Source organism: Arvicola amphibius, chromosome 12 (genome assembly GCF_903992535.2).
Source record: "Arvicola amphibius chromosome 12, mArvAmp1.2, whole genome shotgun sequence".
Classification (NCBI taxonomy): Eukaryota; Metazoa; Chordata; class Mammalia; order Rodentia; family Cricetidae; genus Arvicola; species Arvicola amphibius.
Window position 1 is genome coordinate 116,562,702 of NC_052058.2, and position 23,150 is coordinate 116,585,851.

At 41.6% G+C, this 23,150-nt stretch overlaps 1 protein-coding gene across 1 annotated transcript in view; it reads right to left on the reverse strand.

Annotated features, from left to right (window-relative positions):
• Nucleotides 1-17,433, reverse strand: part of LOC119802912 — an 18,126-nt gene extending 693 nt beyond the window's left edge. Inside the window, 1 exon segment of the mRNA XM_038314123.1 lies at nucleotides 17,196-17,433. Within this exon segment, the coding sequence (XP_038170051.1) occupies nucleotides 17,196-17,433 (238 nt within the window).
• Nucleotides 17,434-23,150: the final 5,717 nt, after the last annotated feature.

The following is a 23,150-nucleotide window of genomic DNA, read 5'->3' on the forward strand; positions in this document are numbered from 1 at the left end:
CAAATGGACCTAAGAAACAAGCCGGTGTGGCATACTAATTTCTAACAAAGTTGACTTCAAACTAAAATCAATCAGAAGAGATGGAAAGGGACACTTTATACTCGTTACAGGAAAAATCTATCAGAATGAAGTCTCAGTCCTGAATATCTATGCCCTAATACAAAAGCACCCACTTATATAAAAGAAACGTTACTAGAACACAAGACAGCCATCAAACCAAACACACTGATAGTGGGAGACTTCAACATTCCTCTTTCACCAATGGACAGGTCAATTTGACAGAAACCTAGCATAGAATTAAGAAACTTAATAGAGGTAATGAACCAAATGGACTTAACAGACATCTATAGAACATTCTACCCAAACAGGAAAGAATTTACCTTCTTCTCTGCGGCTCATGAAACCTTTTCGAAAACTGATCACATACTCGGTAACAAAGCAAACTTCCACAGTTACAAAAAATTTAGTAACCACCTGCATCTTATCAGATCACCATGGATTAAAATTAGAATTCAACAACAGTGCTACCCCCAGAAAGCCTACAAACTCATGGAAACTGAACAGTCAACTACTGAACCACAGCTGGGTCAAGGAAGAAATAAAGAAAGAAATTAAAGTCTTTCTTGAATTTAATGAAAATAAAGACACAACATACTCAAACCTATGGGACACTATGAAAGCAGTGCTAAGAGGAAAATTTATAGCACTAAGTGCTCACTTAAAAAAAACGGAGAAAGCACACATTGGAGACTTAACAGCACACCTGAAAGCTTTAGAAAAGAAAGAAGCAGACTCACCTAGGAGGAGTAGAAGACTGGAAATTATCAAACTGAGGGCAGAAATCAACAAAATAGAATCACAGAAAACAATCCAAAGAATCAATGAAACAAAAAGCTGGTTCTTGGAGAAAATCAACAAGATTGACAAACCCCTAGCCAATCTAATCAAACGGCAGAGAGAGAACACACAAATTAATAAGATCAGAAATGAAAAAGGGGACATAACCACAGACACAGAGGAAATTCAGAGAATCATTAGATCTTACTACAAAAGCCTGTATGCCACAAAATTGGAAAATGTAAAAGAAATGGACACTTTTTAAGATAAGAACCATATACCAAAGTTAAACCAGGACCAGGTAAATGCTCTAAATAGTCCTATTAGTCGCGAAGAATTGGAAACGTTATCAGAAACCTCCCTACCAAAAAGAGCCCAGGACCAGATGGGTTCAATGCAGAATTCTACCAGAACTTCCAAGAAGACCTAATACCTATACTCCTTAAGGTATTTTATAATATAGAAACAGAACATTCATTGCCAAATTCCTTTTATGAAGCTACAATTACCCTGATACCTAAACCACACAAAGACTCAGCCAAGAAAGAGAATTACAGGCCAATCTCACTCATGAACATTGATGGAAAAATTCTCAATAACATACTGGCAAACCAAATCCAAGAACACATTAGAAAAATTATCCACTATGATCAAGAAGGCTTCCTCCCAGAGATGCAGGGCTGGTTCAACATACAAAAATCTATCAATGTAATCCATCATATAAATAAACTGAAGGATAAAAACCATATGATCATCTCATTAGATGCAGAAAAAGCATTTGACAAAATTCAGCACCCATTTATGATAAAGGTCTTGGAGAGATTAGAGATACAGGGGTCATTCCTAAATATAATAAAGGCTATTTACAGCAAGCCGACAGCTAACATCAAATTAAACGGAGAGAAACTCAAGACTATCCCACTAAATTCAGGAAGACGACAAGGCTGTCCACTCTCTCCTTATCTCTTCAATATAGTGCTTGAAGTTCTAGCAATAGCAATAAAACAACACAACGGGATCAAGGGGATTCGAATTGGAAAGGAAGAAGTTAAACTTTCGTTATTTGCAGATGATATGATAGTGTACAAAAGCGACCCGAAAAACTCCACCAAAGAACTCCTATAGCTGATAAACTCCTTTAGTATCGTGGCAGTTACAAGATCAACTCCAAAAAATCAGTCGCCCTCCTATATACCAAGGATAAGGAAGCAGAGAAAGAAATCAGAGAAGAGTCACCTTTCATGATAGCCAAAAATAGCATAAAATATCTTGGGGTAACTCTAACCAAGGAAGTGAAAGACCTATTTGACAAGAACTTTAAGTATTTGAAGAAAGAAATTGAAGAGGATACCAGAAAATGGAAGGATCTCCCTTGCTCTTGGATTGAAAGGATCAATATAGTAAAAATGGCAATACTACCAAAGGCAATCTACAGATTTAAAGCAATCCCCTTAAAGATCCCATCAAAATTCTTCACAGATCTTGAGAGGACAATAATCAACTTTATATGGAAGAACAAGAAACCCAGGATAGCCAAAACAATCTTATACAATAAAGGAACTTCTGGAGGAATTACCATCAAATTCTATTACAGAGCTACACTATTGAAAACAGCTTGGTATTGGCATAAAAATAGAGAAGTCGACCAATGGAATCGAATAGAAGACCCGGATCTTAACCCACAAACCTATGAACACCTGATTTTTGATAAAGGAGCTAAAAGCACACAATGGAAGAAAGAAAGCATCTTCAACAAATGGTGCTGGCATAACTGGATGTCAACCTGTAGAAGAATGAAAGTAGATCCGTGTCTATCACCATGCACAAAACTCAAGTCCAAATGGATTAAAGACCTCAATATCAATCTGAACACACTGAACCTGTTGGAGGAGAAAGTGGGAAGTACTCTACAACATTTGGGCACAAGAGACTACTTCCTACGTATAGCCCCAGCAGCACAGACATTAAGGGCAACATTGAATAAATGGGAACTCCTGAAGCTGAACAGCTTCTGTAAAGCAAAGAACACTGTCACTCAGACAAAAAAGGCAGTCTACTGACTGGGAAAAGATCTTCACCAATCCCACAACAGACAAAGGTCTGATCTCCAAAATATATAAGGAACTCAAGAGACTAGACTTTAAAATGCTAATGAACCCAATTAAAAAATGGGGCACTGAACTGAACAGAGAATTCTCAACAGAAGAAGTTCGAATGGCCAAAAGACACTTAAGGGCATGCTCAACCTCCTTAGCAATCAGGGAAATGCAAGTCAAAACAACATTGAGATACCATCTTACACCTGTCAGATTGGCTAAAATCAAAAACACCAATGATAGCCTTTGCTGGAGAGGATGTGGAGTAAGGGGTACACTCATCCATTGCTGGTGGGAATGCAAACTTGTGCAACCGCTTTGGAAAGCAGTGTGGAGGCAATGAGCATGAACTCCACAGCATGGACGGGCTCACTGTGAGCCTTGTCAGTTTGGTTGCTCACCTTCCTGTACTTAGGGGGAGCTGGGAGGACCTTTCCAACTGGACTTTGGTTTTTGTTTTCTGTTTTTTTTTTTCTGTACTTGTAATCATTCAATGTTGAAGAATGATTCCTTACTCAATGAAAGCCTCCTTTTCATATGTAAAAGAAATATGTACCGTTCAGAACATGAGAAGAGTTAGAAGGATCTTAAGCACTAGTTGGGGTTGACATGAGGGATATGATTCAGTTAAGGGCCATCCCAATTACATGCATTGCTGTACTTGCACAGCCTGAACCCAACAGCAGCACCTGCTGTAACTGCAGAACTCTGCAGGCTGAGGCAGAACAGTTGGGCTACACAGCCTGAAAGCTCTTTCAGGAAAATTGCTCAGGAGCACATGTCATGGTGATGTGTTACTCATTGACACTGCGGTAGCGGGTCTGAGAAGACCGTCTGAAAGGTGAAGGAGATGTGAAAGGACTTTCTCTGTGATTAATGGGACCAGAAATAAGCAGATATTTGGCACTGGATTTTTATAGCTTGATTCCACTAACATTGGCAAAAAGAAATATATAAGGGAACGGCTCTCTTTTTAATGATCCAGTTTTATGATATACTGTTTCAGCTATTTCTGCTCACTGATTCTCTCCCTGACCTCACATTCTGTGTCTGTGTAGTTTCCCAGTGTCAATCATTTGTGTTAACTAACCCGACAAGCTTTTCAATGTCTCTCCCTCCTCCATCTTTCTCTCTCTATCTCTTTCATCTCATATTTTTCCTCTTCTCTGTGCTTCTCTTACTTCTTTTCCTCCTTCTAACTCTTCCTTCCTCTTCTCTAACTCCTCCCCTTTTCCTCATGTCCATCTTCTTCCCCAAGCTCCTCCTCCATCAACTCTTCCTTTAGCTCATGTTTCTCATTTGTCCCATCCTCTCCTCTTCCACATGCTCCCCCTCCTTCTCCTCCTTATGCTCATCCTGTCTCTCTGTTTTCTTCTTTCACCTTGGCCTCTTTGTGGATATATTCTCCTGGACACACAGTGGTGTTAGTTTGATAGATAAGGTGAACAGAACAATCTCCAATTCCCTGCACTAGTTCTATACCCCCACTGTCCCAGCATCTTCAAGGTTCACATAAACCTTAATCTGATAAGGAAAAGATGCTAGGCTTGCGCTAGCCAGAAGACTGAAGATCAGTTACCTTGGCTTTCAAAATGACTTATGCTTCAGTATATTGTCCATTTCTGTGGGTCAGCAGAGGAGAAATACTCTTCTTTTCTTTGTCATCGGTCCATTGTTTATACTTCTATTGAAATTTATTGTATAATGTCTTTTATTTAGAGATAATTGTAGATACAGAATGAGTTGAAATAAATAACACACACATACTGTGAACTATTCGTAGTTTCTCAGAAAAATAAATATAGAATGAAGAACAAAATAACAGCATCTATGCTCTCCTTTCAGAACTTCCCTCCTGGAAAGCCCCCTGCATACTCTGCAGGACTTGGAACCTCAAGTCCAGAATTGATGCAAAAGACATGTGGAGTTGCTTGCTGACTTTCTTCTCATTCCTTATACAACCTATTTTTTTAAAAAAGGGGTTTGGTTTATATTTTTATTTTAAATATTAAAAGATAAGACAAAAAGTATTAAATTTTAAATGTAAATATTTTAATTTTTATTTTAAATATAAAATATAAAACTGTGGAGGCCCAAAAATATAAGCCTATTTTCACATTGACTTCAGAAAGTTGAAACTTACCTCTAGTCCCTTCAATGTTATTGTGCTTCTACCTCAAACAAAGTTTCCAGCTAGATGTATACCAGAGAGTTCTGTTCTCAAAATATTGTCAACAGGTGTGGCTAATAGTTAGACCTTGTACTTTAGGAAAAGAGAAGTACATATGTTCCTACCTCAAACAAAAGTATAAGGATCCAATTAAGTTCCAGTTACCCTAAGGAGATAACTTTGGATTCCACCCAGGGAGTGGTTTCCTTATAGAATGTTTGGGTCTAGGGTATGAGCATGATTGTTTTGTTCTAGCAACAGAATGGTTAGCTATAAATGTAGTGTGTGAACTTAAGTTGGTATGTTCATTTCCTTGTATCATGTTTATGTAGTTTTTTGTCTTATTCCTACCTTTTGGGATCAGGGGTATTTCAAACAATTGGAAATTAAATGTGGGTGACTTTCAGTACTCACTAGAACTCCATCCCAATATTATCCTATATGTTTCTCCATCTTCTTATTTTTTTTTGTATCTTCATATCTTTACTATATTTCTAAATCTCCATTCCTCTGGCAAGAGCTATTTTTGTCAAGGCTGGTTCCCTATATAAAACCATCCCATCAGAGCTGCACAAGGAAAGCAGAATCCCATAAAAGTACTGAACCGGGAATGATAATATATATGCAGAAGACTTGGAATCATGTAGGTCCTATGCTTGCTGCTTTTGTCTCTGTGAGCTCATGTGAGCTTTGCTTAATAAATTCAGAGGGTCTTGTACTCCTGGTGTCCTCCAGCCCCTATGGCTCCCATAATTCTTTAGCCTCCTCTCCTTAGGGGTTCTCTGAGCTTGGAAGGGAGAGTATAGATGGAGACATCTCCATTGAGATGCTGCTCATGTCCAAAGTGTCTCTCTCTCTCTCTCTCTCTCTCTCCCTCTCTCTCCTCTCTCTCTCTCTCTCTCGTCTCTCTCTCTCTCCTCTGCATGCCTGATTCTCGGTCTCTGTATTTGTTCCCATGTGTTGCAGGAATGATTCTCTCTGATGATGACAGAACAAGGCATCATTAGGGGTCATTTTATTGTTACTTGTTCTCTTTGTTTAGATCAATAGCATTTGGGTTTACCCTAGGTTCAAAGACAGAGGTATATCAAGGCTATGATTCTTGGTCACCCTGGTAGTGTTAGGTATGGGTTCCATCTTGTGGAGTGGGTATTCAGACTTTAGTTGGTTACTTCCAGAAGCTTTGCACCACCATTGCCCCAGCATATTTTTCAGGAAAGACAGTTTGTAGACAAAAGGGTTTCAGCTAATTGGTGGCCTACATTTCTCTTTTGGTAGCATGCAGAGTACATTTTGTGAACCAAAGATGCTAGAATAGGGGAGCAGGTTAAACATCTTCTGTAGGCTCTTTATGTTCAATGAGTTGTTTATAGGAGCAACCTATTGTCTAGGCAAGAGTCTGGGCTGGTCAGAATCTCCATGGGACCCCCTTTGGTCAACAGCAAATTGGATGTAACCCGATTCTGCTACTGGAAATTTTGTTTGGTGACAAGAGATGACCAGGTTGGGGCACCATTTCTTTATTATTTGGAGACTTCACTAGGATGTTGTACTACACTAGGTTTCCCTACTGCCCCTCAAATTCCTTTGAATTCTTGTTATCTCTCCCTTCATTCCCTCCCTCAACCCGATCTTCCTTCCCTATCTGAGCTTCTCCCACCTTCCTGCCCTATAGTCCACCAATGACATCTGCTTATTCCATCCAGGATAAATATGTAAATCTTAAAAAGTTTTAATTAAAATCACCTAATATATTTCTTTGAAACATGTATTATAGTACTTGTGTTACTAAAAGAACTGAGGGATTGAACTGTAGAAGTTTCTACTTTTTCCAAAGTTTTCACAGGATATCTTTTATTTTAAATTTAGTATCCATTCTAAATAGAAAGTTTGAGGCTTATGCAAGATTCATCTTTACTGCCCTTTGGTTGTTAGCTCACCAGCACAATTTGTTGAATGGCTGGTTTGCAATACAATTTCGTGAAGCAGGTATAGACATTGCCCCACGTGGCCTACCATGAATCCTCCACTGAAGCAGATAAATCATCTTTGCTCCTTATATCCACAGTTCACCACTGACAATGTGAGACTGGGGACAATGTCCTCCATCACACCAAGCAGCATTACTGAGAATCTTGCCATCACTGCACTCCTCTGATATGATTTCATGAGAAGTTGATCTCATTAGTGTCCAGAGGGAAGAAGTGAAATAATTCCTGGCTCCTGAGGGGACCTTCAGTAGTGCTTCTCACGATTGCATGCCTTCTGTGTCTCTCAGTGGTCATAAGTGTTCTGATTACCATTCAGCTATGTCTAACAACATCCAGGTTGGTGTTCTGAGTGCCTCCTCACAGTCTGCTGGGGCTTGAAGTCCAGATTTGGCCTCTGAAGTGTGGGGAGTGCTGAGAGGTGGGCTGTCACTCGTCAGTGCCATTTGATGGCATGGAGCAAATGTTTTTCAAATATATTTTTTTCTTCTATTAGGATGCCCCTTCTAGAACAAGTAACCCATGCCTGCTTCTTCATGTTCATGATCAGACATTAATTAAGAGAAAACCCAGTCATTTACACTGATCTGCACTCAGGATCTTACCTGTTGCATAAATTTTGTGGGGTCCTTAGATGATCAGTGTTCAGGGTTTATAGATGGTTGATTATGAGGGCTGGACTTCATTAGAAGGTTAACCCCACTGATGACTCAGCCCAATGGAACAAAGGAGGATATTAAAAAATGTTCAAAACTAGGGACTGGTTGGCTCTTGCTGTGTGGGCCTTAAAGATATTGGCTATTCTTGTCCTCCCCCTTCCACATTCAAGAGAAGAAATTTAAGTTTTCAATCTAAGTTGTTAAGTAATAATATCAGAGGTGACATTATAAAAGTTAAAATTTATGAAAATAAGTACTAGCTAAAAAAATCTACCATGGAAATAAAATATATTCTAACAAGAAATCTTGATTCAAAAGTGAAAACAAAAACATATTATACATCAATAGAGACTATTTATAATTTGATTGAAAGCAAACTCCAATATTCATTCTTAAATGAATGCATACCAGAATCATTAATAAAAATCAGACAAAATACAAAGCCCTTCTGTAAAAGTGGCAGACAGCTACTGGAGCACATAACTGTGAAGTGCTAGAACTTCAGACAAAGGTGCACACAGAGCCCTCTGGCCTCTGGGACTTTTCTCCAGCTTTATTTATTGCATGTGCTGACTTAGGAGAAGAGACAGCAGGACGAGAATCAGAACCCACCTGGGCAAGAAGAGGTTGAGAGAGAGAGAGACCTCCACACTTTCTTTCTATATTAGAGAACACAATGGATTTATATAAGTATGAAATTTACCCCATTCCCTGTACTTTTAAGTGGAATCTTGAAAAGATAATGCTAAGATGGAAACATCTCAAAGCCAAGCAGGGTTTGACTCTCCACAGACATGCAAAACTCGATAAACATATGGGACAAAAATTGCAAAAACTAAGTAAAAATAACTAAACAAAACTGAAGAAAGAGGTCAGAGTCAAAGTGGGGTCTTAAGTTGCTTCTGCAAGTTTGAAGAGGAAAGGGGTCTCATAAACCAATAGATGGAGACAGGCATTAAGTTCTGAGACAGGTAAGAAAGGAGTTCATTTCACTCCAGGGACTCAGAAAGAAACCCAGTCCTGCTGACAGTTTTGTTACAGGTCACTGAGTCCCATGCCACACTTCTGACCTTCAGAACTGGGAAATAATAAATCTGTGTTGTTTAAGCAACCAGATTTCTGGTAATGTGTTACAACAGCCACAGAGAATGAACACTATGTCACAGTCAGCATCATAATGGAGACATGCAAATCCAGATCAAATGCCAGGGGTGGATACATTGTTAACATAGACAGAGGAGAGTTTGTACCTTCAGATTTCATTGCAGATAGAAATTCTTAGAGCATGGAAGGCACTGACAGAAGAAGAAGTATAGTGAAGAGGACTATATAATAGTAAAGTCATATTTAAAATCTCTTTAGAAATAAAAGCAGATAGCTATTGTGGCGTAATTAAGCCTGAAATCCCATCATTAGCTTAGGCACATGATCACTGTGAGTTCCACGCCACCAGCCTGAAATGTGACTCAAAAAGCTATGTGTTTGTGAGGGGGTGATGATTATTTGTAGACCCATGTCTGTAACAACAATCCTATACTTTCTTTCCTTCATGAACAGAGGATTAAATACTTTTGAAGGAAGTATAAAGGTCTTCTAAAATTAATATCTTCTTAAGATGTCATTGTCTTACCATTTTTGGCTGTAGAGATTAGTGTTCTGCTTTTTAATATGTGCATCTATGTCTGTCTTTTATGTATCTTCAGCCTGTCTTCTGTCTCCTTATTGTGTATTGCCTATTCAAAAAGACTCCCTTTCCTATAAGAGAGAAAGACATAGTTTATTCTTGAATAAATTTGAGTAACACGAGCCTGGGAACATAGGGTCCAAGTTTCCTGAAACAACAAGCTTCCTTGAGAAATAGGTTATATGAAGTTTCATATTTACGAATGAAAAAGGAATCAACAAGGTAGTTTCAAATACATTGCATTGCTAGGACATTAGGCAGGCAGAATACAGCAGATTAGGACAATTTCAACAGTAGATTTCAAAGCTATCTGCTGGTATGCTTAGATTTCTGCTAGAATAAGCCAGTGGCCTGGTTTTACCTGGTTGTCACAAAGTGTTAGATCAGAAACAGAGGTGGACAATGAATGCCACAATTAAAAGAGCTGAGACAGCTCAAGATGATTCAACTGTGTATCTGCAGCACTCGAATTCTTTATACTCCTGTTTAAGAAAACTGGAAGTGATAGTGCATGACTTTAATCCTTCACATGGAAGGCAGAGGCAGGCAGAACTCTGTGGTTTAGAGGTCAACCTGGACTATATGGTGAAGTCCATTTTAAACCCCCCCCCCACACACACACCAAGCAAGCAAAACAAACAGGTGCTCTCTCATCAGTCAACTGAGATTGTAGAACTTGTAGAATCCTTAATATGGCTGGATTTTGTTTTGTTTGGCGGTAACTTTGGTAATATAATCGTGGTACAAAATAGACAAGAACTTGATTTAAAATATTTTTCCTAAGGAAATGTCCTTATTTAATTTGATATGACATATATTGAATATTGTGGGAAGGTAACAATGCATTCTAGAGAAGTGAAGCAAGGGAAGTTCATGACCTCCTATAACAAAGGGAGAAAGAGATGCCTTTTTTAAGAGGGAGGGGCAGAGATAGCTCTCAGGATCCACAGCTTCAAAACAGAGGCACAGGGAAATTAAGGACATGTGGGTCAGGGTAGGTCTTGGAAAACCTGCAGAGTCTTTGCCACTTGACAATGACCAGATCATTTTCTATCTCTAAGTCTCCATTTCTGTGTCTCTAAACAGAGGAGCTGCTCACAGTAAAGATAAAGATCAATCCAATTATATAAGTTTTTTATTCAGTCTTAAAATTCAAATAACAATAAGGCATGAAGTTTGTGCTTATATTGACTTTTGCTCATTTAAGCAACCGAATAATTTACAGATGTAATTATCAAGTATAGAAAGGATAAAAGTTCAAAGAAACAAACCTTGGGTGTCTTTTTAATATAATAACAAAGCAGCTCAGCATTTCCTTCATGGCTGGGTGGGTCTGAAAACTTAATAAGCTAGGACACTCATGCATTCTGGGCCTAGCCAAGTTGCTCTGTTAAAAGCCACTCAAGTGTATCCCTTGGTGCTAGAGATGGAGCCAAAATTGTTTCTTTTAGCTGTGACCTTTGGAAAAGAAAACCTTTGTGTTGATGGCAATGAAGGAAATGAAGTATTATTCTAATTCCCACTTATTAAAATCACAATGCTGCCATTCCCAGGGAAGGAGAAAGTGGAGAGGACACTCTGTCTGTGGTGTTTTCTTGTTTGTGTATGAGAGCCTAATTCTATTTGGTGAATAATATGGGCACAATTAACCATTTGGGTACTGAGTACTTGCCCTCATAAACTGAGCTGCGAAAAGCTCTGGGAATTCAGTATCTGACAACCATTTCAGAAAGAAAAAAATGCTCTTGTAAGGCAGTGTTTGGTTACCTAACATTTTTTAAAACTCAGCTTGAAAATCAACTAAATCGAGGGCTTTTGGCTGTCACTGATATAGCACTTGCTTTCTGTTTTTTTTTTTCTTTCTTTTTTTTTTTTCTAATGCTTTTTTTTTCAAAACACTAGAAGTGCATTCATTGAAGATTGCTGGTGTGGTTTCACAGTTTATCACACATTGTTATGTCCATTGAAATTCCAAATGAAAGTCTGTGCTTGCTTTTTATATCTTACTGAAATCACATTGCTTAGGGAAAAGCAATTTTGGCATCAAAAATAAGCTATGGCACACCACACAAAATGTGAATTTGCATCTATTAACTTTCCACAGATACAGTGTCATAGTTTATGATCAGTCTCGAGAGGCAGAAGGAGTCAAACACAGACTCAAATCCTCCCTAATGTGTTGTTGAGCTTTCAAATGCATTGGTATACAGATTCCAGAGTTAGGATGGGACTATCTGATAGGAGAGGAAAGTCTCAGGCTTTGATGTCTGAGGAATACAGGCTGATTAGCTGGCATATTTACAAAGTTCTGAATAAAAGTAAAACAGTGTCAAAATAAAATGTAATGTATATCTCTCTGACAGTGTGCTCTTTCTGTGAGACATAAGGAGGAGAGCTGAAGAGATTTAAATTTGTTACAGAGATTTTCTTTGTTAATTAATCAAGTACAGGGTTCCATACTTTCTTGCTTTTTACTGTGTGAATTATTCTGTGCACACCATGATGAGTGTCATGTCTGAACAGCAGACATGGTCATGCACACATTTGCCCAGGCAGCCAGAACACGATGGTCCATCTCAGCTGGCTCTGCTGTTACTCATCTGTAGAAGAGGATGTATTTTCTCATGCAACCATAAAAGCAAAGATTCAAACTTAAGAACAAAAAGATGTGGAAAAGGCATACACCCTCCAAGGAGGTATTGTTTCTTATTTTTCCCCATATGTGGGATTAGAGAAGTAACCAAGAAGGATCATAAACCTAAGAATGTTATGTTGTAATATGGGTTTCATTCTTTGGAATCTTGGAAGACATATGACAAAATCAATTGCTTTAACAAACATCCATGGCCACTAACTCTGAAAGACCAGCATAAATCCAGAACCCCTAGCAAGAATAGTAGAGCCAAAAATCTAGGTTAGCTCGTTCAATGACTTTGTTCCAGGAACTGGCTGACTACAAAGTTAGATTATAATCTTGAGAACAATCTTGAGAAACAGGGAAGCCGGGCGGTAGTAACGCACTCCTTTAATCCCAGCCCTCGGGAGGCAGAGGCAGGCGGATCTCTGAGTTCGAGGCCAGCCTGGTCTACAAGAGCTAGTTCCAGGACAGGCTCTAGAAACTACAGGGAAACCCTGTCTCGGAAAAAAAAAAAAAAAAGAGAAAAGAGAAACAGGGAGTTACCCCCTTGGGATTATCACTGGTATTTTCAGAATCTTCCAATGATGCCCTCCGTACCCCTTTTGGGTTGTGGTTTTCTTCCCTTAAATACCCCTTCTCCCAGCTACTCAGGGTCGAACTCCTCTACCCCTGTGCTGGATATGAGTCTTGGCCCCAGAGCACTGGTTCCTGTCATAAGCCTTATATGATTACAACAAGGACAGTCTCTCATGAGTACTCAGGGGTCATGTTATCCCGAGACTTGAGTGAGTGATAACTCCCAACTCCAGGAGTCTTTCAACTCTGTTGATAAAATGAGTGAGAGAGAAAAGGAGAATTGGAGAACTGGAGAGAGGGGGGGGAAGGGAGAGAGAGAGAGAGAGAGAGAGAGAGAGAGAGAGAGAGAGAGAGAGAGAGAAATAGTGTGCTTTGGACTTAAGTACTCCTAGTAAATGAAAGGTATGTTACAATGGTCTGTCCTGTCCCTTTAAGAGACAAACCCCACCTACTCCCCCTCTTCCACCAAGGCAAGTGGATCTTCCTTTTGCTTCCAGCCTGTGCTCTCTCTGCCCCCCCATCTCTCTTCAGAAGAAGAAGCTGAGGCCTCTTATCCTCTTCCCAATCATCTTTATCTCTTCCTTTCTCTGTTTCTTTTTCCCTGTTTCTTTTTCCCTCTGTTTCTCTCTGTGTGTTTCTTCTCTCTCTCTCTCTCCCTGTTTCTCTCTTCTGTTCTGTTTTCTGTTTCTCTCTGTTTCTCTCTCTCTCCTCTCTCTCTCTCTTCTCTCTTCTCTCTCTCTCGTCCTCTCCTCTCTCTCTCTCTCTCTCTGTGTGTGTGTGTGTGTGTGTGTGTGCATGTGTGTGTGTGTGTATGTGTGTGTGTTTCTCCCTTCCCTTTTACTGAATAAACTATATCCAAACTCACTCTGCATGGCGTGCCTATCTATCTCTGTCTCTCCCACCACCTCCACCTGCCTGCCCATTGCTGCCCCCCCCCGGGACCTGCATCATTTTATCTATACCATTACAGCATGAAAAGGGATTCAGACAATGGGTGATGAGTCAGACAGCAGGCCTGTATTTGGGAAGAAGCCTGATGAGGTGTTATGCCCAGTCTGTGGCAACCCCAAAGATCACCAGGGAGACCAATTCACTGAAATGCAAAGGCAATGAAAGACCCTGGGTGTGAGAAGACTCTCACTCAAGTCTCAGGATAGCATGGCCCCCCTAAGAACACACGAGAGACCATCCTTGCTACACCAGTGCTGGGGCCGAGACTCAAATCCCATGCAGGGGAGGAGTTAGACCCCAAGTAGCTGGGAGAAGGGTATTTAAGGGAAGAAACCACAACTGCAAAGGGGATATGGAGGGCATCATTGGAAGATTCCGAAAATACTAGTGATCATTGAAAAATTCTGAAAATACCAGTGATAATCACAAGGGGGTAATTCCCCATTTTCCAGGTTAATCTCAAGATTATAATCTAACTTTATAGTCAGCTAATTCCTGGAACAGAGTCACTGAGCTGGTTAACCTAGATTTTGGCTCTTCTCTTCCTGCTAAATTTTTGGCTCTATTTTTCCTGCTAGAGGGGTCTGGATTTATCTGGGTCTTTCATCTCCCCACTTCTTCCAGTACCTGGTTCTAATAATAGATTTCAGTATCTTGTTGACCTTGTAAAGTGCTGTATCGGTGGTGTAACATCAAAATCTGAACAGCACTTAATCTTTCTCTAATGAAGGTAATTAGTTTATTTAATATACATGGACCTATAATCAGTAGCAGAAGCAAAATTAGGAATGGTCCCATAAGTGAAGATATCAGAGTAGTCATCCAAGGAGATCTAGTAAACCAGCTCTCAAACCATCACTGATGTGCTTCTCTATCTCTTTGTCTTTTGTCTAACCTTTTTCTAAGTTTACTCATGGAGTCTTTAATTACTCCTGAATGGTCCACAAAGAAATAACATTCTTCTCTGAGAGTAGTGCATAATCTTCTGTCTTTTAAGAATAACAAATCTAATCCCCTTCTATTCTTTAAAACCACCTCTGAGAGGGAAGTCAATGACTTTTCGAGTTTGGAAATAGATTGTTCTAGAGCCCTCAAATCTTTATCCATGACTATTCTTAACTCATTAAAGTACTGAAGGGCCTATATTAAGGCAGCAGTACTTGTCCCAACACCAGCAGCTACTCCAAGGCCTAGGATTACTGCTAGTATTAGAGAAATAGGTTCTCAGCAAAAAGCAAGTTGGGTGCTTGTCAAACTCATCTTCAAGTGTGTTAGCTGGTTGATAAAAGACCCTAGGTACCAGTTGTACAAGCACACAGTAATCTTTGGTGTCATTAAAACTGATGTTGACAGCAAGGTGTCAGGCCTATACTAATAAGCCCACCATTTATCTAAACTGGGAACCAAGTACCTGGTGTCAGGAGTCTTAGGAGTCTCATTACATAAATGTTTGTAGGCAGCCAGTGGACTTCCCAGACATGTCCCTACACCTGTAACCTCAGTAAAAGTCAGCCTATGATTAGTCCCCCAAACACAAGCCTCCAGACTGGTGGTGTTGTTAAAAGCCCTAGATGATGGGATAATAGGTTGGTACTTGTGAGTTATTGTTTTTAGACAATTATATTGGTATCGATTCTTGTATATTGATACAAAGTTAAATTATATTGACTATTGTATGCATGCATGCTTCTACCTCTATTTAAAACATTTTTTTGTATTGATATATATATATGTATATATATTCTATTGATATATATATACATATATAATGTATATATATATACACCATATTGCAATATACATTTCTACCTGATTAAGATACTTATATATTGTTTATATATATACATATATATATATACATATATATATATATATATATATACACCATATTGCAATGTATACTTGTACATTGTTTACATTTGAAGGTCATTGTGCTCATTTATTGCATAGTTGTTTATTTTCTTAGTCTTTAAGTTAGATAGGTATTTGTAGTGAGGGGCTACGGGAAGCGGCCCGCAGCCCGGCTCCCAGCTGCCTGGCTAGCTTATGCCCCGAAATAACAACACAAAAACTGTATTCACTTAAATACTGCCTGGCCCATTAGTTCCAGCCTCTTATTGTCTAATTCTCACATCTTGATTAACCCATTTCTAATAATCTGTGTAGCACCACGAAGTGGCATCTTACCAGGAAAGTTTCAGCATGTCTGACCTGGTGGCTGGCTTCATGGCAACTGTCCCAGAGAGGAGAGGCAGGGCAATTGACTAACTTCCCAGCATTCTGTTCTGTCTACTCCATCTATCTAAATCCTGCCCTATCAAAAACCCAAGGCAATTTCTTTATTAACCAATGAGAGTCCTCCATCAGGTATTGAGAATTATATAGATCAATAGTCATCTGTTTGTCATATTTATAATTAGACTAATCAGGTTCTTTAGATACATAGAGATTATATTCAGTATAGATAGATAATCTCCAACCTCTTCAAAGATCTGTAGAAACTGGCATTTAATCTAACTCATAGTTCCATGGTAGTGAGACACAATCGCTCCTGGCAACACCAATCCATTCCCAAGAGAATGTTGAGCTCCAAAGACAGTTCACCTGGGGCCTTTCTTCTTGGCAGAACTGGCCTTTGGGCAAAGAAATGCTCATACCTCAACCACTGACAGAGATACAGAGTGTCCGTAAATGGATAAAACAGGACTGTCATATCCTGCCAAGACAGGGTAAGATAGTTTTGAAAAGTTTCTTGCCTTTGAAAATGGTGTGTCAGTTATATTAGGCTTTAGTCAAAGTTGATTGTTTCATGCTGCAAATGTGACTTTGGGTGATTGCCCAGGTAGCCAGTTGTCTCTGTGATTTGTTGTATGTTTTGGAAGTTGTTTGATTGCACTTCCTAATTACTCAGATAGCATTATTTGCCTTCTCAGATCTTTGATGGGGTTGAATACTATATAAATGTAGTTACTTTCCTCTCATGGCTTGGTCAAGTTATTTATTATACAAGACTTAAGCTAGTTAAAATAGGATATTTGTTCTTACTGTATATAACTTCGTAGTAGGTTTAGAACTCTCTTACTTAAACAAAAAGGGGAGGTGCTATGGGAGCTCCTTCCGCTTCTCCAGCCAATAGCCACTAAGATACCAGCCCACTGGGGCATGGTCTCCCTCTCCTTAAAAAACAGCAGCAGCCCTCCTTGTGCTCTCTTACTTCCGGCTCTGATTTGGGCTACTAGACTCCTTTCCTGCTCAAGCAGAGGGCTGTTGTCTGGGATAGTGATCTTTAAGTTTTATTCCCTTTAAATAAATAACCATTCTATTAATCATAATTCCAAACTGGTGTGGGATTGTTTGTGACTTAAACCTTCACCTAGATACTACAATTCCTTCATAGTAAGGAGGTCCTGATGCTAAGCAAAGCCAGCAGGATTTTGTCATGTTGGGGTTCGTTCGATTCAGCATGAAGAATGTCCCTCATATGAGGTTAAGTCACAAGTTCTGCTTTTTGGGCCGACATCCCTTTAGGGAGGCTACTGGCCCAGATCACTTGCTTCCTTTCCATCACTAATGCCCCCCTCCCGCCTTCCACTTACCTTCAACCATGAAATTGCTGCCACCCGCATACCAGCTTGGACTCTCAGGCCAAGGCTGATCCTTCAGATCATTTTCAGTACCAGCTTCTTCTGTCAGAATATCAGTACAGTGATGTGTAGGTGAGGAGTCATCAGTCTCAGGCAGTAGAGTGGTGGGATTGAGGACAGCAGAGGGAGCAAAGGTCACTCGTTCAGTCAACAAAAGGCTTTGATAATGTGTCATATGAGCTTTGGTCATCCATCATAGAGGGCTATTGGATAATGCTTTCTAGAGTGTGGGGTGCCACTATAGTTGTATTTTGTCCTAAAGTGAGCTTATCAGCATCTTTGATAAGCAGGGCTATGGCAGCAATAGCTTTCAGGCAGGAAGGCAATCTGCTTGCAACAGGGTTTAATTTTTTGGATAGGTAAGCTACTGGCCTCTTCCAATCTCCCAAAGTCTGAATAAGGACTCCCCCAGCGACCCCTCCTCTCTCGTGCACATAGAAAGTAAAAGGTTTGGTTAGATCAAGCAAGGCTAAGCCTGGGGCCATCAGTAGGGCCCTTTTAATTTCTTCAAAGGCTTTCTGGTGATCTGGGGTCTACACAAGCACCCCTTCTTTGGTTGGGGTACAATGGGGCAGCTAGGGTCACAAACCTGGGTATCCATAGCCTGCAGAAGCCATCAGTGCCAAAGAATTCTTTTACTTGCCTTGGTATAGTTGGGGGTGGGGATCTGAGTTACAGTCTTTTTCCTGGCTTCCATTAGCCACCGCCTCCTGTCTTGGAGGGCATATCCCAAATAAGCAACCTCTGTCTGACACAGCTGAGCCTTTTTAGCTGAGGCTCGGTACCCCAACTCACCTAAATCCATTAGTAATTTTTCAGTTCCTTGTCTGCACTCAAGTTCAGTAGTTGCCAAAAGTAAATTGTCAACATACTGGAGCAAGGTTACCTGTAGATTTTCAGCTCTGAAGGTATCCAGGTCCCGGTAGAGGGCTTCATCAAAAAGAGTGGGAGAATTTTTGACCACTTGGAGTAGTCTGGTCCAGGTCAATTGAACTACCAGTCCAGTTTCCAGGTCTCTCCATTCAAGGCAAAAAAAGGTTGGTTGGAATGATATAACCTCAGGCAAAAGAAAGAGTCTTTTAGATATAAAACAGTGTACCATTTCCTGTCTAGTGGGAGTGAGCTGAGAAGGTTGTATGGGTTGGAGACAGTCAGGTACATGTCCTGAACCCTCTTATTAACTTCCCTTAGGTCTTGTACTGGTCTGTAATCATTAGTGCCAGGCTTTTTGAAGGCAACAAGGGAGTGCTCCAGGGAGACTGGCAAGTCACCAAAATACCTTGTTGGATAAGCCTCTGGACATGAGGTCTAATTCCTTCTCTAGCCTCTTGGCTCATTCGGTACTGACATACTCCTATGGGAGAGGTATCAGTCTTTAGTCCCACTACTGCTGGTGGAACTCTCATTGCCATTCCCATATCCCCAGTCTCTGCCCAAGCCTTAGGAAATGTCTCTAACCATTCCTTCATATCAGGGGTCTTTGCCTGACTTGAGAGCTCATGTAGTTGATACTTTTCTTTGAGTCTCAGTGCCAATATCATGGAGGTGGAAGTCTCCTATGTCTCCTCTGGCCTGGTTCAAGTAAACCCAATCTGGGCCTTCAACTTTGTTACTAAGTCTCTTTCTAATAAAGCTGTGGGACACTTGGGAATAGGCAGGAAAGAATGAGTCACTTGTCCTCTCCCCATATCTACAGTTTGTAAGGTGGTCCATGAATATTGTTTCTGTCCAGTTGCTCCAATTACTATAGTCTTTGTATCCCTTAGCTTCCCCAATGGTTGTTTCAGCACAGAGTGCTCAGCCCCTGTGTCCACTAGAAAGTCCATAGGGGTTACTCTAGGCTCAGGGAGGGTGTCCAAGCAGCATCCCCTCTAATTATACTCTTCTAGGGCCAGTACATTAGGGGCCCTTCCTTTCTTCTTTGGGCATTCTCTTTCCCAATGTCCTTTTTCTTTGCAATAAGCACATTGGTCTTTGTCCAAGTGGTACCTCTGCTTGTCTTCACTCATCTTTGTTCTTCTGTTGCCCAGGTTTCCTATCTGTCTAGGTCCTGTCTTCCTTTCCCTCCTACCACTGTGGCCAAAATTCTAGTCAAACTTTCTTGTCTATGATCCCCCTGGTCCTCTCTTTCTTCTGCCTCCTGCCTCTCTCTCTCTCTCTCTCTCTCTCTCTCTCTTTCTCTCTCTCTCTCTCTCTCTCTCTCTCTCTCTCTCTCTCTCTCTCTCTCTCTCTCTCTTCTCTTCTTCAGTCTCTTGCTTATGAAACACTTTATCTGCTTCCTTTACCAAATCTTGCAAGGTATAATCCTGCAACCCTTCTAACTGCTCTAAGTTTTTCTTAATATCTGATATTGACTGTCCTATGAATGACATAGCTACCACCGTTTGCTGACCGTCAGAGGTCAGGTCAAAGGGAGTATAATGCCTCCATTAAATGTTCAAGAAACACAGATGGTGGTTCAACTGACCCCTGAAGAACCTCTCCTTACCTTGGCCAAATTAGTGGGGCATTTTGCAGCCCCTCAGAGACCTACCATGAGATACAGGTGGTAGACTGTCAGCTGCTCACTACCTGCTGCTGTATTGAAGTCCCAATTAGGTCGGTTAAGGGGAAACCCAGTATCTATTTCATTTGGAAGTTTGGTGGTACCCCATTTGCTTCAGGGACATTTTTCCAGGCCTCCAACAGGATTCACTCTTTCTCTTCAGTAGTGAAGAGGACCTGTAGAAGCTACTGACAGCTCCCGTCCCTGTGTCTCCCAAGTTTTCCCTAGTGTTCTCAGGTGTCCTGCTCCTGTTCTAAGGCCATCCACCCAAAGGGGTCAGAATCTGGCCTCCAGGCAGGTCTGAGGATTCCTGCGGAGGGGCGCGGGCTCCTTCAGATTGTGCTGCCAGGTTCGCTGTGTGGTATTCCATCCCGCCCTGCCCCCACCTCAGCCCTTTTGTCTGGGCTGCGACCCTGGGCTGCCTGGAATCCCTGATCCTGTGCCCTGACATTCCATCTGAACTGGTGAGTGAATGCGGACCCTGGGGCAACCTGCCCTAGAAGAGAGCACAGACCCCCTACCCCCACTTCCCTCTGCAGGCTTGTGTCCCTTTCTCCCGTCCCTGTGTCTCCCAAGTTTTCCCTAGTGTTCTCAGGTGTCCTGCTCCTGTTCTAAGGCCATCCACCCAAAGGGGTCAGAATCTGGCCTCCAGGCAGGTCTGAGGATTCCTGTGGAGGGGCGCAGGCTCCTTCAGATTGTGCTGCCAGGTTCGCTGTGTGGTATTCCATCCCGCCCTGCCCCCACCTTGGCCCTTTTGTCTGGGCTGCGACCCTGGGCTGCCTGGAATCCCTGATCCTGTGCCCTGACATTCCATCTGAACTGGTGAGTGAATGCGGACCCTGGGGCAACCTGCCCTGGAAGAGAGCACAGACCCCCTACCCCCACTTCCCTCTGCAGGCTTGTGTCCCTTTCTCCCGTCCCTGTGTCTCCCAAGTTTTCCCTAGTGTTCTCAGGTGTCCTGCTCCTGTTCTAAGGCCATCCACCTAAACGGGTCAGAATCTGGCCTCCAGGCAGGTCTGAGGATTCCTGCGGAGGGGCGCGGGCTCCTTCAGATTGTGCTGCCAGGTTCGCTGTGTGGTATTCCATCCCGCCCAGCCCCCACCTCAGCCCTTTTGTCTGGGCTGCGACCCTGGGCTGCCTGGAATCCCTGATCCTGTGCCCTGACATTCCATCTGAACTGGTGAGTGAATGCGGACCCTGGGGCAACCTGCCCTGGAAGAGAGCGCAGACCCCCTACCCCCACTTCCCTCTGCAGGCTTGTGTCCCTTTCTCCCGTCCCTGTGTCTCCCAAGTTTTCCCTAGTGTTCTCAGGTGTCCTGCTCCTGTTCTAAGGCCATCCACCCAAAGGGGTCAGAATCTGGCCTCCAGGCAGGTCTGAGGATTCCTGCGGAGGGGCGCGGGCTCCTTCAGATTGTGCTGCCAGGTTCGCTGTGTGGTATTCCATCCCGCCCTGCCCCCACCTTGGCCCTTTTGTCTGGGCTGCGACCCTGGGCTGCCTAGAATCCCTGATCCTGTGCCCTGACATTCCATCTGAACTGGTGAGTGAATGCGGACCCTGGGGCAACCTGCCCTGAAAGAGAGCACAGACCCCCTACCCCCACTTCCCTCTGCAGGCTTGTGTCCCTTTCTCCCGTCCCTGTGTGTCTTCCAAGCTTTCCCTAGTGTTCTCAGGTGTCCTGCTCCTGTTCTAAGGCCATCCACCCAGAGGAGTCAGACTCTGGCCTCCAGGCAGGTCTGAGGATTTCTGCAAGGGAGTGCGGGCTTCTTCAGATTGTGACGCAAGGAATAGGTCCTCCTCTGGCACTGGGGAGATCCAACCAGTTTCAGTCACAGCAAAGATTGGTCTAGGACACCAAACGCCTCCGGGCTCCTTCTGAAGGAAGAGATGGGCAGGCGCCAATGCAGGAGCTCATGCAACAACATGAAAGGCAACATGACATCACCACAAGCCAGACATCCCGAAACAACAAGAATTGAACACCCTACCCCAGAAGATATGGAAGAAACCGACCTTAAACAGTACTTTATGAAAATAATAGAGGACCTTAAACAGGAGGTAAAAAACTGCCATAAAGATATGGAGATGACAAACAAAAAGGTAGACGAAATAAATAAATCTCTCAAAGATCCCCAAGAAAAACAAGAAAAACAAGAAAAAGCAATCAAACAGGTAAGGGAAACAGTACAAGACCTGATAAATGAAATGGAGGTATTGAAGAAAACACAATCTGAGGGACGACTGGAAATGGAAACTCTGAGTAAACGAACAGAAACTTCAGAGACAAGTATTTCCAACCGAATACAAGAGATGGAAGAAAGAATCTCGGACTCTGAAGATACTATAGAGGAAATAAACTCACAGATTAAAGAACTAAACAAATCTAACAAATTCTTAACACAAAACATTCAGGAAATCTGGGACACCATGAAAAGACCAAACCTAAGAATAATTGGGGTAGAAGAAGGAGAAGAATTACAACTCAAAGGCCCAGAAAACATATTCAACAAAATTATAGAAGAAAACTTCCCCAACCTAAAGAAGGATGTTCCTATGAAGGTACAAGAAGCCTACAGAACACCAAATAGACTGGATCAAAAGAAAGCATCCCCACGCCATATAATAATCAAAACACAAAACATACAGAATAAAGAACAGATATTAAGAGCTGCAAAGGAAAAAGGTCAAGTAACATATAAAGGGAAACCTATCAGAATTACACCTGATTTCTCAATGGAAACCATGAAAGCCAGAAGAGCTTGGATAGATGTGCTACAGACACTAAGGGAACATGGATGCAAGCCTAGACTATTATACCCAGCAAAGCTTGCATTCACCATTGATGGAGAAAACAAGATATTCCAGGACAGAAACAGATTTAAACAATACGCAGCCACAAATCCAGCCTTGCAGAAAGTAATAGAAGGAAAATCACAAACCAAGGAGTCCAACAATGCCCACAATAACTCAGGCATCTAGCGACCCTTCACCAGCACAACTAGAAGAAGGGAAACACACAAACTCTACTACTAAAAATGACTGAAGTTAACAACCACTGGTCATTGATATCACTTAATATCAATGGACTCAATTCACCTATAAAAAGGCACAGGCTAAGAGACTGGATACGAAAACAGAATCCAACATTTTACTGTTTACAAGAAACACACCTCAACCACAAAGACAGACACCTACTCAGAGTAAAGGGTTGGGAAAAGGTTTATCAAGCAAATGGCCCTAAGAAACAAGCTGGTGTGGCCATACTAATTTCCAACAAAGTTGACTTCAAACTAAAATCAATCAGAAGAGATGGAAAGGGACACTTTATACTCATAACAGGAAAAATCCATCAGAATGAAGTCTC